The sequence below is a fragment of the Vipera berus genome (genome assembly GCF_964194415.1).
Source record: "Vipera berus genome assembly, chromosome: 1".
NCBI classification, from domain to species: Eukaryota; Metazoa; Chordata; class Lepidosauria; order Squamata; family Viperidae; genus Vipera; species Vipera berus.
The window spans coordinates 339,545,787-339,563,124 of record NC_138202.1 but is presented as its reverse complement, the minus strand read 5'-3'; the positions used below and the strand labels follow the sequence as shown (position 1 = coordinate 339,563,124).

Sequence of the window (17,338 nt, the reverse complement as noted above, 5' to 3'; positions counted from 1 at the left end):
CCAGCCTGTTCTCCAAAGCACCTGAAGGCAGGACAAGAAGCAATGGATGGAATCAATGAGAAAACCAACCTAGAACTAAGGAGAAATTTCCTGACAGTTAGAATAATTAATCGGTGGAATAACTTGCCTCCAGAAATTGTGGGTGCTCCAACACTGGAGGTTTTTAAGAAGAGATTGGACAACCATTTCTCTGAAATGGTATAGGTTCTCCTGCTTGAGCAGGGGGTTGGACAAGAAGGCCTCCAAGGTCCCTTCCGACTCTGTTATTCTGTTATTCTTTGTGATCAGTGTTACTTGCTTCAATGATACATTGGATACAATGCACCACCCAATTCTTAATGTCTGTTAGTCAAGTGTCATTGTTGTATTGAGTCACTCCCAGTGCAAATACAGGTTTGGCTTGCATCAAGGATAAGTACCTGCTTTCATGGTCTGGGTCTCTAGATTTTCCTCTTTTGAAACAGGAGGAACACCGAATCATGTAGAGGCTCAGCAGATTGGGCTTTTCTGAAAGATTTTTTTTTTAAAAAATATGCACCATCAAGTCATTCAGCAACAACATAGATATTCTCCATGACTATCTGTTCCTAACATGTTCTTTCAAGTCTCCCAATAGTATACTCATGACTAGCACATCTTATGCACATTCTAAAAGAAAATGTTCTCAAGGGTAATATCCCAGTTTGTTTAAATTTGTCAAATGTGCCCCTTTATCTGAAATCTGGGAAACATATGAGGGCCTCCATCTCAAAAACAACAACAACAAAAAGCCCTGGCTCCCCACAGGCTAAAGAAAAGTAATATGCAGCTGTGCTTCACAACCATTTCTTACTGGTGATTTCTTTCTCGCTTCCACTGGTTCAAATCAAAATGGTTCTGAGTGAGAATCGAGCTTCTTCCCCCACGATTCCAGCTTTGTTTGGATTGGAATTGAAACTTCTGACCACAACAAGATCATCGTCTTGTCTCCACTGATGGCCTGCAAGCATTTCAGATTATATTTCGGAGCCCCAAATCAAAATCTTAAGGCAGTGAAAATGACTCTGCTGGCATGTCACCTCTCCCCACCTCCAGATAAAAGAAACCTCTGTAGACCTTTTCTTTGGACTTTCCTCTCCTCCTGACTCTCCTTTCTGGAAATCATGAGGATCCCTTGGAGCCTCAAAGAATGCTTGTGCAATTTTTGGCGCCTCAGAAGCTGTGCGAGAGCAAGGCCTTCTCCCAGAAGGTCTAGAGGCCTGGCGTAGATTTACCATCACTGTCTTAAGGCCTTTTCCTACTGTTGAATCAAAGTCTTTCCCACAAATCACTACAGACTTTCGACTCTTCTCCAGCATCATAAGTAACAGTCCTAAGAGCTTTTAGTCACCTTGCCTTTGGATGATACCAAAAGAATGGGAAAGTCCTAATTTTACATTGATAGATGGAAGGATGAATTAAATCTCTCCTTAAGAATTAGGGACATAATGAAGACAAAGGCATTAATATACTGCAGGAAACATGTGGCCAAGACGTATTTTTGCAGAGCTTAGGTGTAAATAGGGAAAGATTCTCCTATATGAAAAATTGGCACTCTCCTTTTTATAATCTTTCAAGAGCTCTGATTGACAACCAATATCCCAAATCAGTGGTATGGTTCGCCAGAATTTTGAGGTAGGATATGTAGAAAAAAAATGATGAGAGCCAATTTGATTTATTGGGTTAAAGCAGCGGCTTCCAACTTTTTGGGCACCAGGGATGGGGTCCACAGAGAAAGCTTTTTCCACGGACCGGTGGGGGCGTGGTTTTGCATGCTGCCTGCATCCCGCGGATGGAGTTTTTCTTGTTTGTGCAGCCCTGTGCCGGTCCAGGGGCTTAGGAACCCCTGGGTTAAAGCACCAGACTATAAACCAAGAGACTGTGAGTTCTTCTCTCGCCTTAGGTATGAAAGGTAGGTGGGTGACTTTGGGCCAATCACTTGCTCTCAGCCCAACCTCACAGGGTTGTTGTAAGAAAAATAGGAGGAGGAGGAGGAGGAGGAGGAAGGAGTATTATGTTCGCTGCCTTAAGTTATTTATAAAAAATAATAAAGTCAGGATAAAAAAATTAAATAAATAAAATAAGCTTTTAAAAAAGCTTTCCTTCCTTGGCCAAAAAAATAAAATAAAAGGAAGATTCAAGGCATGCTCAAACATATGATGCAGCCTCATCCAATGCTATCTCCATCTCCAACTGCTTAACCCTGTTTAAAATGACAGCCAAGGTTCCACCACGTTCTCTGAGCCAAACAGCCCATCCTTTACTTCAGCCTGCTAAAACCCCAGAGAGAGAGGGGGAGCCAAGAGAATAACAGATTCATAACTTTGATGAGTTATTGCTGTTACTTTGTCTGCATTTTAATGTTGCTCTATGGGAGTGTTTCTCCTGTGACCGGGGGAGGGGGGGGAATATTCTGGGGAATTATGGGAGTTGAAGTCTAAATATCTTAAAACTAAACATCACTCTACAGAACCTTGAGTTTATATATTTGAATGTCTTTTGTGTAGTATATAGGAAAATTATTTTTTTAAATGTATTAGCTGAGTCCGTACAACATGTTAGGTAAATTGTGAGGTAGCATGCTGTGAAAATCCAACTTTTGTTGTATGAACCAGATCATCCCTTGAGTTGGTTTATTTAGGCACATGTTATTTTAACACAGCAATTGTATTTTCTTAATCTAGGATCAGAGTTAGGATATCATGTGAACCCAAAATATTTATTTTATTCATTAAATTTACATGCTGCTCATTTCACTATAGAGTAACTCCGGGTGGTTTATCAAATATGATTATTATATTTGGTTGTTTTGCAAGTACAGAGTGCTTCTGTACTGGAGACAAATTCCTTGTGTGTCTAACCACACTTGGCCAGATAAATAAAGTAAATTAGTATTGTTTGAGTATCTTAATTCTATATTATTAGTGGACTTCTTGGTTTTTGGCTGCTCTTTGATACACAGCTGCTTAGTAGTTTCCTTTCTTTTCATAGCTAATGTTGGCTTGACTTATGAAAGTTTACATATCTGGTTTTACAAGGGATCAGTTTGGACAATCTTCCAGCCCTGCCCCGGGAATCCATGATCGCCTGTCTCTTCTGCCCCTCCCACCCTCTGCATTGTGTCTGTGTTTATTATATCATTCCTTATTTTTCATTGTGTTTCTCAGTCTGCTTCCACTAACCATCCAGTTAGTTTTTCAGTCTGCTCTGGCTCATTTGTCTGGGGGTTTCTGTCTTGTGTTGACTTACAGTAACTTTGGCTGCCATCCATCACTAATTAAGCTGGAATGCTGGAGTTTAAACCAGTTTTAAATCCCTCTTGGGAGGACGCTAAGCTGGTTGAAAAATACCAACTGGGCCATTTTACTGATCTGGAGATCAGCTGTCTCTTTCTTTCATTGCCTTCCAGCTTGCTTAAAGAAAAAGGTATTCTCCAGTTTGGCCCTATCTCTCTTTTCAGGTGGTAATATTTAATCTGGCCTTGTTCTCACACATAACTTAAGCAGGGGGAAAGGGGAACAGATGGGAAACAGGTGGCAGGCACAACTTTTTCTATCAGTGGGCAATTCTCTGCAGACAGAGACTACAAAGGAAGGGCATACCTTTCTGGTTTAAATCCTTGCTCAGCAGATAGTAATCCCAAACCTGTTCCTGCTGCTCAGGGGAAACGTCCCTTCTGGAGCCTTGCTGACATTTTGAAGCCACAAGAGACAGAAGAATTTGGGCTGGTTAAAAAAAGCCACAAACTGTGTTAAGGGCCAATTGAAACTACTGGTGCTCGCAGGAAATAGGGAACTATGAATATAGAGAAGGGAATGTTGGTGGGTGTAAATAGTGGGGTTCTCTATGCATTCTAGGGAGTACACCACTTCTAACTTACTTCACTCACTGCATTGCCTTTGTGGTTTCTTTAATTTTGGTATCTTCGCTGCCCAGTTTTTCCAAGACCCTGTAAGACCTTGTCTCCTTTTTCCCCACCTAAGCTCTCAGATCCTTCTCTGCATCCCCAATTCAGAACAGTAACAGCAATTGTCACAATACCTTGCTTGCTTGCTTGCTTGCTTCCTTCCTTCCTTCCTTCCTTCCTTCCTTCCTTCCTTCCTTCCTTCCTGCAATCCAGAGAAGTTCCTGGATGTAACTATCTTGAGCAGTGTTTCTCAGCCTCAGCAAATTTAAAATGTATGGATTTCAGCTTCCAAAAAGATTAAAGTTGCTGAGGTTGAGAAACACAGATCTGGAGTGTCTCTGTGATGTCATGGCAACTTCTGTCATTGTTTGGCTGTCCCCCGAGCAGTGAGAGAGCTGGGTATGTATCCAATCTTGAATGTGCACAGTGCACGCACAGGTTAAGGAAAGAATGTAAAGACAGTCAGCTAGAAACAGGTGCCTCAACACTGGAATTAGGTGCAAAGTAATGGGCTGCCTGGGGGAGAAAAAAAATATGCTTTTATCTCCAGATAAGGAGCAACCCACTTTGTCATGCTTGATCCTACAGTACTTACACTACTCTCAGTTAAGAGGGTTGTTTGGGAGAGCTTTAAACAAATAAATATGCATTGCTGAGCTAATGCCCTATAATGGAGATGCTTCATCAGCCATCTCAGACCTTATTTTCTTGACCTTGAATTGCTGGGATAGGGTGACATGTACATCCTGCACATCTGTTCATGAGCATGCACAAGCTGCAGATGTCAACTCCTCTTCCACTCTTCTCACTGTTTATCCAGATAGTAAATATTTGCCGCCAAATACGTTTGAACTGCTAAATAGCTCTCGTCAATAAGAGGCCTTCCACATATGTTAAACTGCAATACCCCTGATTGATTTGCTGCCAGCCCCTCAGCAAGTAGGAATCATGGAAATTGTAATTTAATAGACATGCAGAGGCCTAGATTGAAGAAGGCCAATTTGTAGATTAACGGCAGTCAGAAAGATGGTGCTCTTTGTTAAATATTCAGAGGGTGTGTTGTGTATTGAACTTTGTCTCATGAACTTGGGCTCCTTTGAGGTTGCTAAATCATTGATTTAATTTTTTTTTACAACATTCTGTCCAGTTCCCAAGAAGAGAATTGAACATAAGCCATCCCCAGGATTTTTCTTTGAACACATTTCTACAACATACTAAATTGCTAGGTTTGCTAGGGTTAGGCTAAACAAGCAGGCTGGGTTTGTGTGATTAAAAAAAGAATCAACTTTACTATGATGTGCAAACTCAAAACAATTGTGCTTTAGTTATGATTTAACATAACATGATTTAGTACGGTGTCAATAACCAGTTACCGGGGCTTTTTGACTAACAAACATCCTGCTTTAACCTCTTCAGGAGCTGCCTACAATCAAATTTCTCCAACTGCCCCTGGATAAAGCATAGTTTCTGTTTTGCCTTGTGAGGATATTCAGCTTGTCTTCCACATGGCTTTCGATGCACATGCGTAGATGTTAAATGTTAGTGCGCTGTGCTAGTTTCCTTTCTTGTCCCTCAGTCTCATTCTAGGAGCCAGTCTTTCCCATCCTGACATTGTCCAGATGTGCTGGATTGTAGCTCCTATCAACCCAGCCATTGGCCACGCTGGTTGGAAGTAAAGTGCTTTGTAATCCAAGACAGCAGGAGGATGGCAGGTTTGAGGAAACTTGCCATAACCACTTATCAAGAGAGCAAATGTGGCTGAGTCATTGCTGTGCTGTAAGTAACTAGATCTGGATTAGATAATTTTTTAAAAAAGATTCTCAGCAATTGTTGCTCTATAACTGTTAGCTACAGTTGACTAACGCTCTGTCAAGGACATGAGTAAATTGTTGGGATTGTTGGGGGCAATTAAGCTGACTTTGTAATAATGCCACTTGGGGTGTGTGTGAAAGCCCTAATAAGCAGGCATATACATAGAATGGAGGCTACTGCTAAGCTTGTAAGCCGCCCTGAGTCTTCAGAGAAGGGCGGGATATAAATGGAATTAAAATAATAATAATAAAAAAATGTCTTTTGTGTCCGATGGAGGAGACTTTCTAGTGATATGTAATATAAGTGGTGGTGGCAAATATGGGACACCCTTTGATGTGAGAAAGGGAGTGGTGCCTATCCTTTTTGTCGCTGTGGGGTGTCAGAAGAATTTCTCTGCATAGGTGTCTATGGAGGTTCTCCGTCATCCAGCTCATGGTTGTCTCAAAGGTGCTTTTCCAAAAAGCAACAGGACTTTGTTGTTCCTTGAAGACATTTCGTTTCTCACTAAAGAGGCTTCTTTTTATCCATCCGCCACCATTCAGCCAGAACTGAAGAAGCTTCTTGGATGAGAAGCAAAACCTCTTCAAAGAAAAACAAAGACTAGTTGCCTTTTGAAAAAGCATCTTTGGGATTCTCTGCACAAGCTTTCTGTGTCCCGCTAGCCCTGTCCTATCACGGAAACAAGGATGTTACTCTTTGGCTGCATTCAGATGTGTTTCCAACCCCCAAATAACATCTTCCCCCCTACTCTGCTTTAACAGTTCCAGAAATTGGCTTTTCTCATTTGCAGAATGTGAAGTGCCAGTGGTTCTGAAGTTACATTTATAATTTGATGCATGCCTCTGGTTTTATGCTTAGAAGACAAATGCACTCTGCATGTGCTTGGAATCATATATTTACTTCATATTTCCTGAAGCTGCATTGGGCACCAGAAAAATATTCTGGGCCTGAAGTTGTGTAATGCTGAGTTGAATGAAAACGCTGCCTTTAGTCAACCCAATTCCTATTGATGATTACATTTTCTGCTGAGCCTTCCTTTTCCCCCCCTTCCCCATAAAAATCTGCTACCATGTGTGTGTGTGAAGGCTACTGAAGCTGAGCTGGAAACATCTGAAAGTCCCAGTAGATGGTGGCAAAAAGAATTTAAAGCATGTGTTTGCTGCATCTAGTCATCATCTGAATATTTGCGTAGTTCTAATGTGTGCCTGCACACCTAAACACACACTAATTGTTCTTTGACCATAAAAGCTGCTTCTGCCATTATGGCATTCTCTTGGTTGAAAGACGTCAGCCCATTGTTTGAATATGCTGCATTCAAACACACAAACACAAGTGTTTATTTAAGGGGAAAGAAGCCATAAGGTCACAGTGTCAGTAAGAGAAAGGAGAGGCTGGAGAACATGTGGTAACAAGCATGGATTGTATTAGGTTCTGCCTTGCAAAGAGCACAGGTGGCTAAAAGAAGCTGACATTTTATTGGAAAGAATTAACACCAATCCTTAGAGTTGAATAACAAGTGTTGAATTTATGTGTGCATATACTCACCTATGGGGATGTATTTAAATGATGATCATACATTTACGATTCTTGAAATTGAAACATCATTTATGCCATCTGCATTTCTGCCATTAAGCAGGTGACTTTGGTAACAGTTTTACATTGGTTTTGAATGAAGGATGAGATAACATGCGTGAATATGTGTGTGTGTTTATAAATTAAAATATTCGTCTTAATCCTATTGAACTTACTAGTTATGTTTGCACAAGACTTTAAGTTAAATGGCATTTATAAGACCTAATAAACTTATAAATGGCATTTATAAGACCTAATAAACTTGCTTCATTTTCATCTTGTTTGGGGTGTTGTTTTTTTACTTGTCAATTGTACATAGCTGCTCACTTTGTATATAAGTGTCCTCTGGGTAGTGTACAACATGAATAGATTGTTGTTTTGTTTTGTTCTGTTTAGTGGCTTAGCATGTTGAGTGAATCCAAACCATTCATTTACCTTATCATAGCCAGGAAAGGATAGATGGCACATGACAATACATTTAAAAAAGAGCAAGGCTTCAGCTGCATGGTTGTGGCCACCATCTTGAATTCTGCGCCTTTGATTACTTATTTGCAATCACCATCTTGACTTTTTTGCCCCTTCTCTGTCAACACCCATGAACAAGGAAAAGGCAGGGAGAAAGCAGCCCGCAGGAAAGGGGAAGGCAGGCAGGCTTTGTCCCAAAGCTGTTTAATCTTTTGGTTGGTAACTGAAATGAACTTAAGGAACATGACTAGACTGGTTTCCATCTTTGTTCTCCATGCAATCCAAAAATGAGTTTTTTCTCTCTATTATTTTATTGACAGGGGTTCCAGGTGCTGGAGCAGGAGTTCCAGGAGCAGGGTATTACCCAGGTAAGAATTAGCACCCTCCCAACTAAGTGTTAGATATGCTATGGTTGTGCAACATTAATGATGCATTGTGTGTGCCTGCTCATGATACTAATTTCAATCAAACTCAAACCTTAGGCTAGAAAAGAAGCAGCCAGGGAGAATGTTATTATTCTGCATAATAACATTATTTGAGGGCGGTGAGAATGGAATATTCAGAGTTTTTTCTTCCCTATGAATGGGGGAAATGTTAATTTGCATGAGTGCTTTATACTTATAACATGATTAATGCAACTATTTTTCTTAGTTTCCTACTACAAGAAAACTGGATGGAAATTTTAGAATAGTATATTTCTACATGTTGCGGCTGATACCAAAACAAATTATAATATCTCAAGCATTTTCCAGTATTATAAAAGACTCTTTTTCCCCCACTGAGCACTCAATACATCACGTAGCTCAGTGTGGGGACTGGTGCTTTCAGAGGGCATGGTCTATCCTCTTGATCAATGTTTCTCAGCCTTGGCAGCTTTCTGATGCGTGGACTTCAGCTCCCAGAGTTCTTGAGCTAACATCACTTGCTAGGGAATTCTGGGAGTTGAAGTCCACACATCTGAAAGCTGCCAAGGTTGAGAAACACTGATCTAGATGGATCCACTTTAAATTGTGGCATTCTGCAATGTTTCAGGGATGCCTTTTTCCATATCCACCTTAGAATATAGGGGTTATTTCATAGATAGATTAAAATCTTCACTTAGCACCAAATATGCATTTATAAAATAGGTTGATTTTTCTTTTTTCTTTTGCCCTTCATAACAACATTGGTATTTCACATGGGGTGGGGGTGTGGAATCTGTCATGATCTTCTATCCAGATAGATTCTGTCTTCTTATTTCTTTGCTTAGGAGAGTTTGAAAAGATTATTGGGGAACGTTAAAAAATGAAAATCACTGTGTGATCTTATTTTGCTTTCATTGGCAATTTGTTTCCACTTATCGTTTTATCCAAAAACCATCTGCAAGTTCATTTCCTTCCTTGCCTTAGTTATTACCCACTTGTGCTATTTCTTTTCTTCACAAAATTAGGGATGTTATTAGTGGCTAAATGAATCTATGTATGCCCATTTCATTAAAAAAGCATTGTTCAGAGTGCTTTGTCAAACTCCCCTAAGTGGCAAGTGCACAATATAGATATGAATATACTTGGCTCAGAACTCCTACCTGGGGGGAAAAACAACTAATATGATATCAAGATTGGGACTAGTGTTTTATATGCTTTATTGAAATGACTAAGAATTGTTAACAATCCTTGCTTTCTGCACTGCCTGAGAATTTGTTGATCTCTGCAGGAGGAGCTGGCATCGGAGGCCTAGGGGGACTTGGCGGCACAGGTAAGTCCCTAGTGGAATAGAACAAGATTCTTTACTGGGTTTTGTTATAAAATAATGCTGTTTTGAAAAATAATACATAGAGCGGGCCGGAACGTGCACTTCACTGCGGGCAAGTGGCAGCACCTTTCTGGCCGCGCTCCACTCCCATGACCAACGGCTCTCCGTGCCAAGGCGGAACAGAGCCATGGAAAGATACATGCTTGGCATTGCAAGACAAGATAGAAAGGCCTGAAAGAGACCTAAAACAAGATGGATCAACGGCATCAGCAAGTACTGTGGGCCAAAAGAAAGCTCAGGACCATATTGGTTGGAAACATGCAGAAAAGGCTTTCATCTTGCAATGGATAGAAAATGGCTAAAATGATGATGATGATGATGATGACGATGACCTAGAGTGGTGCAAATGAAGATCTCTTCTTCCTCCCTCATAAGGGTAGAATTTGGAGATATCCAGTGAAATGTGCATATCTAAGAAATGGAAAGAAAACCATATCATATAAAGAAAAAAAAATCTCCTGATGGTAAGATCTGTACAATCGTGGAACAATCTACCCATGGAGAAGAAGCTGGAGAGTCACCTCTCACAGATGGTTAAATTAATTTTCCTACAAATTGCATGGGTTGACCTAAGTAATCCTTGGGCATCTTCCCAACTCCATAGTTCTATTACAATGGACAGATAGTGATCAAATGGTGATGCCTAACTGCTTGTCTAGGTGGCATTTCCAAAAAGCTGCACAAGTCAGCAGTTTTCTAGTTGGCTTATAAGACGCCTGCTTGGAAATGAGTCAGTTTGGTCTAGTCGTTAAGGCACCAGGCTAGAAACCAGGAGACATGCACATGTTTTCTTGCCTAAGGCAGGACTAGACCTCATATAGTCCTGCCTTAGGCAAGAAAACCAACAAGGTGACCTTGGGTCAGGCATTCTCTCTCAGCCAAGCCACCTCACAGGGTTGTTGTGGAGAAAATAGGAGGAAGAAGGCATAGTCAAGGAAATAAATAAATAAATAAATAAATAAATAAATAAATAAATAAATAAATCTGTGATAAAGAGTTTGCACCACTTCTGAATCACTTCCGTATCCCTGTGATTGGAGGGAGCTCTTGCTTCATCCCTTCTCCAAGCTCTGAGCTTCAGCCATCTAAAAGATCTCGTAAGAGGAATGCTAGTTTTCCTGCTTTGTATCTCACCTCAGTAACCTGAGGAAAAGGAGAAGTGAAATTGCCAGATTCTTTTGTACAGTACTGTAAATACAAGGGAGATGAGAGTATCTAAGGATCTAATTCTAAGGCAATTCAGGGCAGAGAAGTAGTTTTGGCTCTTCTCCTTGTGAACTGGGCAGTCACAAAGGGGGTTGCAGACATTTTTTAAGTTGGCTTTTGAAGAAATGGGGGAGTGGAAATACAGTATTATGGAAATACTCCCAGGCAAAGTTCCTCAGCCTAATTTAGTATTTTCCAGAGTTGCAGGTGGTTCCTGGAATGGACAAATGTTTTTTTTTTTAAAAAAGGATTTCTATCCATGTGTTGCATGTGAATGCACATGTTTATATGCGAGAGAAGAAAGTTTGTCACTGGGGTAACTGCTGCTATCCGAGCATTCCTTCTGCAGTATTGCTGAGATAAGGTCAGCAGAGATGCTTCTCTCACACAAGGGCTATCCTCATCAGGCTGTGGTCTTCCAGAGTGGTGTGCATCCTGAGGAACCTGCCATAAAGGCCTTGGTCTTCCTGAAGGGACATGAGGGCATTACCTGTTCAGCTTTATACAAGCAGAAGACCACACTTGAAATCATACATCCAGTTTTGGTCACCACAATATAAAAAAGATGTTGAGACTTTGGAAAGAGCACAGAGAAGAGCAACAAAGATGATTAGGGGGTTGGAGGCTAAAACATATGAAGAACTGTGGCAGGAATTGGGTATGTCTAGTCTGGCGAAAAGAAAGACTAGGGGTGACATGATAGCGGTGTTCCAATATCTCAAGGGTTGCCAGAAAGAAGAGGGGAATCAACCTATTTTCCAAAGCACCAGAAGGCAGGACAAGAAACAATGGGTGGAAACTAACCAGGAGAGAGCCAACTAGAAGTGAGGAGAAATTTCCTGACAGTGAGAATAAACCAATGGAACAGCTTGCCTTCAGAAGTTGTGGATACTCCATCACTGGAGGCTTTTAAGAAGAGACTGGACAACCATTTGTCTGAAACAATAAAGGGTCTCCTGCTTGAGCAGAGGGTTGCACTTGAAGACCTCCAATGTCCTTTCCAACTCTGATGATGTTCTAAGACCTACTGCCAAGGGAGCTGCCAGTTGGGAACTGTGTTGAGTGCAGCTGCCCTCTTGAGATTTTGTTGAGAGCATAAGTGACAATATCAATCTTGTAAAAGCCTTACAGATTAAGTTGATATTCTCCCCATTGAAAAAAAAATAATTCCCAGGGAAGGCTCTATTCTCTCTGGCAACCAAAGTAATTGGCCAATTGGAGCCTTGCAGGGCTGTCAGATGGATGTGAATGCAAGTCAGTCCTGCTTACCTAACACCAAACCAGGAACAATGTCTGCTTGCCTATTTATTTTGCATGCACCTAGTCATCAGAATTAGTCCTTGGGTTTTTCTCTGCACAACTCTGGTTCATCATAGGGAACTAGGCAGTTTGCAAACCTGAGCTAAGTCCTATTATGCAGTACTGTATTCATTCCATTGTTTTATGAATGCAGAAACTGTTGCCTCCCTATTCTCCCTTCACCATATAGCCAATCTGCTGGGGGGGAAACCCTTAAATGATATTCTTCCTTCTAAACTGACATTACAAAATGAAAATCTATCTAATTAACTCACAAGAAGTGTCACATTTCTGGGTACACAATGTATCTGGAAAAATTGCTTCTCTTTTTGATGTTCTTCCATAGGAACTGGCATTGGAGGTGGACCTGGAGGAGCAGGTGAGTCATTGTCTCAACTAACTAGGCTTCACCTCAAGGCAGAAGGTTGCTCAGCCTGCATCAAACCAGGTGGCATCTAGTTCAACTGTAGCTGAACTCAAACAGCTAAGCAGAAATCAACAGGGCTGTAGATTAAATCAGGAAGTTGAAAACCTATTCTAAAAAAGGCAAAAACAAATTGATTTTATTGTGTTGCAAGAAAAGACACAGATATGAATTCTACCAGAGTCAAACCACTATGAAAGAGATTTTTATCTATCTTCACCTACCACAATCTGTAAGTGTATTGTGATTACAACTTCCAGAATTTCCAGCTTCTGTAGATTCCAGTAGGGTTCTTCTCCTTCAACAGCCGGCGTCTATCAAAAGAACAATATTGTGGGGAATTAATTTATTTTGTGTAAAATTCTATTGATATACCACAAACTGCATATAATATACTGTATATAGTATATTGTTTATATGTACATATGCATTATATTGTATTATATTACCTATACCAGGGGTAGGCAACCTCGGCTCTTTTATGACTCATGGACTTCAACTCCCAGAATTCCTGAGTCAGCATAGCTGACTCAGGAATTCTGGGAGTTGAAGTCCATGAGTCATAAAAGAGCCGAGGTTGCCTACCCCTGGCCTTTACAGTTCCCATAACCTTTAACTAGATGAAATGGTACATCACAGGACAAAATGTTTTTAACCAAAGTACCTCAAATAACTAACTTACAGAAAGTGCCCAGGACCTGGGACCCATGACTGCCATGGAATTGAAATTTGGGCAAATTTTACAAAACGTGACATAAAAATGATAAAACATTTTATAATACGAAACATCATAAAACATCTTTTGTGCTCAGCTGCTGATGTTTGACTAAGCTATACAGTTCAACATGGGCTATTTTCAAAGCAAATACATCTTTGAATATCGCCCTGAATTTTTAAGAATTTTTCAACTACATTAGAAGCTCTGCCATTACTGAAGGCATAGAGGAATCTGGTAAGGAAATATCTTTGAAACGATGACCCAACTGGTCACAGAATGTCTAGTATTATATATAATGTATATATATGGTACCCACACTTCAAAATTACCCTTTTGAGGGCTGTATTATCATTACATGAGGTAGTTTTAATGCAGAGCAGATGAAAACTCCTTTACAGGTAGTTCTCAGCTTATGACTAGTTGCTTAACAACTGTTTAAAATTACAGTGTGCCTGGAACATGTGCTTTATAGCCTATAAAGTACTTCTGGCTGTTGTAAAATGTGCCATCATCACCCTTGACAACGCACTCACCTTTACAACCAGTTGCAGCACTGACCTGTGGTCATGTGACAGGCTATTTGCAGCATTTTTTTGTAGTTTCTGGCATTTTATTGCTGGATTCCGGGAAAATTTTATGTTACTTCTGAGAAGAAAGACCATTGAGGATTTGTCTCTCCCTGTCATATTATATTAGTTGTGTGAATCGTTCACAATAGGGCACAAAGAAGATACTGCATACAGGTAGTCCTCAACTTACAACAGTTCATTCAGTGACCAAAGTTACAACGACAATAAAAATGTAACATAACCATTTTTCAAAGTTACAACCTTTGCAGCATCCCCATGATTATGTGACCAAATTTCAGACACTTGGCAACTGGTTCATATTTATGACCGTTGCTGTGTCCCAGGTCATGTGATCCCCTTTTTCAACCTTTTGACAAGCAAAGTCAACGGAGTCCCTTAAGTGGGTTATTAACTTATCCACTGCAATAATTCACTTAACAACTAGGGCAAGAAAGGTCGTAAAATGAGACAAAACTCACTTAACAAATGAGTCACTTAATAACAGAAATTTTGGGCTCAATTGTGGTCGTAAATCGAGGACTGCCTGTACTCAAGTCTGTGTTTGTGTATTTTGTCAAGACACAGTGCAATTATTTTGGGTTTAACTTGTGATAGGAATTTAGCCATTGTGGGTTTATTCAGTAAGCTCCAGTTAAATAATGCATAGCTTATATAGCATTGCAACTCAACTGTGGCTTCCCATTTAACAAATGACACCCAATTGTTTCCATCAGAAATGAATGGTGCATTTTTTTACAGGTGGTCTATATCCAGGAGGTATCTATCCTGCTGGATCTGTAGCTGCAGCCTATAAAGCCGCCGCTAAAGCCGGTGAGTCAAAGTTGCTGTTACCAGTTGACCTCATGTACAGTATTCTGATTCTATTCCAACTTGCCATTTGGATAAAAATCATGGATGAAGTCAAGGTCTATTCAACTCCTCTTTGCCTTTACTGGCTTTCTTGGTACTTGATGCCAAGTCCTATATCACTCTCTCGTTCTTATAAGGTCATCCCTTTACTTGCTTTTTGCCCATCTTGGCTTATAGATGGTAAGTAACTCTTAGTGATTCCTGATATAATTAATCCTCAATTTATGAACAGTCACTTAGCAACTGGTTGAAGTTGTGACAGACACCCCCCCCAGAAGGTACTTTCGATCTGGTTCCAAACTCCCCCCTCGTCACATAAATACATTTTGGGTGCTTGGCAACTGGCCTCTGCTTATGGCCACTTGCCAAATCCTGCGGTCACATGACCAGGATTATGACAATTTTGCCAAAAACAGACTATATTTGCAGTTTTCAGCAAAAATGCCCCATAGTAAATAATGGGTTTGCTTAACAATTGTGTCATTTGCTTAGCAACTGCTACAAAAGTGATTGGCTCCATTCATGTGATGACCCACTTTATGACTGTCATGAGCTGTACTGGGCAAGCTCCATTATGGTCATAAGTGAAGGACTATCTCTATGGAAGTCATTGCATTGTGTTTCCTGCCCTTAGAGGAGACTTCCTATGATTGGTCTCCATGAATGGTGTCTCTTCTTCTTCTTCCTCTTCTTCTTCCTCTTCCTCTTCTTCTTCTTCTCCTCCTCCTCCTCCTTCCTCCTCTTCCTCTTCCTTCTCCTCCTCCTCTTATTCTTGTTTTTAATAAATTATTTTATTAAAGATGATAATTTATAATAAAAAACTAATACAAAAAATAGAAGATGCAGTAAAGGTAAATCTAGAAAGAGAAATAAAAAGGAAAGAAAAATTACCATACAATTAAAAGAAAAAATATATAAAGAACTGACTAACATGTATAAACAATTTTAATAACTTATCACCTTCTCTTAAAATACAACAAATGATCTCTTCTTCCCATATCCCATTTCTTATCTATAAACAAATCCATTAAAACCTCATCATTTCAATCCTGATGCCAGCAAAATTCCATTAAAGGTCCACATACAGCATATCTATTTTAGCCTTGATCAAATAAACCAACTTTATATTCCTCCCTTTTACTTCTAACGATCTTGATGTCCTTCAAATAATGCCCTACAACTTGATTTTTCATTTTTTTCTTTGTCCCTTCTGACATAACTCTTCTTTGTCTTTGTGTGAGTGGGCAAACAGTGAGAAGAGTGCTCCTGTGGGAGCAGCAAATTCTATTTTCTGTCATCCAAAATACATTTTTTATTTTATTTATATTTATATTTTATTGATTTATAGTTCCTATTTCTAAACTATATCACCCCTCTTAGATATAAGAAGTCTAGATATAAGGGAATCATCCATTTCATCCCAACACCAAACTAGTCCTCAAACCTCAATAGGTATGTGTTTTATCATCTTCAGGACTTGGTGGTGGTGCAGGTGGATTACTTGGAGGTGGCATAGGCAGACTACCTGGAGGTGGAGTAGGCGGACTACCTGGAGGTGGACTAGGTGGACTACCTGGAGGCGGCGTAGGTGGACTACCTGGTGGTGGCGTAGGTGGACTACCTGGTGGTGGAATAGGCGGTCTACCTGGAGGCGGCATCGGTGGACTACCTGGAGGTGGTGTGGGCGGATTACCTGGTAGGTGTATTAACATGGAGTAATTATATTATCAACCTTTCTGTAGCCAAAAATCTTAGCTCTGAATAAGAACTGTTCTTCAGTAAATCCAAGGTCAACTTCTTCTAGTTACATGTTTCAAACTAGGAGAAAGTTGGAGGGACTCTCGATTTTGCTTATCAGGTTAGAGAAGCAGTTTATGGTGTGGTGGAAACAATGAAACAAAAATTCTCCATTCCCCCGCATACCTGTCTTGGTCATGGGCAAGGAGAGCAAGTGGTATTGTGTGCATCATCTACTTGCATTATTTGGGGTCATTGTGCAATGACATTGTGGCATTTGTGGTGGTTTCCAACAGATGCCTCTATAAACCTAGTCACTGAATTTCCCATTTTTTTATTTTGTGCTGATGTGGGGAAAATGACCATTTAAATAAAGGACCTTTCCACAATATAACAATACATTAAGTTATAGGCTAACCAAAAGGTCTGGCTTCACAAAACACACTAAATAGCAAAGAACTTATGAAAGTAGATGCTATCTAAGCTGCCATTAGGACTTAAAATGACTTGTTAAGCATGTTATTTGAAGCTAGCTTTTATATGTAAATAATCACGATAACCCAGAAAAGCCATCTATCTCCAATTACTTCTTTTAAAAGAAGTACTGTAATTGGAGATGGGCGGCTTTTCTGTGGTATCAATTGGATTGATGTTAAGTGCTGACTCCTTTGAAACTTCTCATCTGCCAATGGGGTGAATAGACAGAAGACATATGGCATATTAGCATCACCAGTGTGATGTTAATATGCCATTTTTAGAGTGCTTTTTTTAAAAAAAAAGGATTTCAGAAATCCAATAATCAGTGATTACAGATGAGGCCATCATGATGGCAATCTTCATATCATGTTCCTGAATTCTTCCCATCCATCTCAGCCTATCAACCTTACATTTGTTCAGCTGGGAATAGAATGCATTCCTGATGCCTTGGTTGTATTTATATAACATGTTTT

The 17,338-nt window shown here is 40.1% G+C and overlaps 1 protein-coding gene across 1 annotated transcript in view; it reads left to right on the top strand.

Moving 5' to 3' along the window:
- The window catches only part of ELN (elastin), an 86,711-nt gene that overhangs the window by 30,779 nt on the left and 38,594 nt on the right, over positions 1–17,338 (top strand). The window contains exons 2-6 of the mRNA XM_081313768.1: positions 8,095–8,142; positions 9,467–9,508; positions 12,417–12,449; positions 14,541–14,612; positions 16,126–16,347. Coding sequence (XP_081169894.1) covers positions 8,095–8,142; positions 9,467–9,508; positions 12,417–12,449; positions 14,541–14,612; positions 16,126–16,347 — 417 coding nt within the window. The remainder of the gene's footprint in view (positions 1–8,094; positions 8,143–9,466; positions 9,509–12,416; positions 12,450–14,540; positions 14,613–16,125; positions 16,348–17,338) is intronic.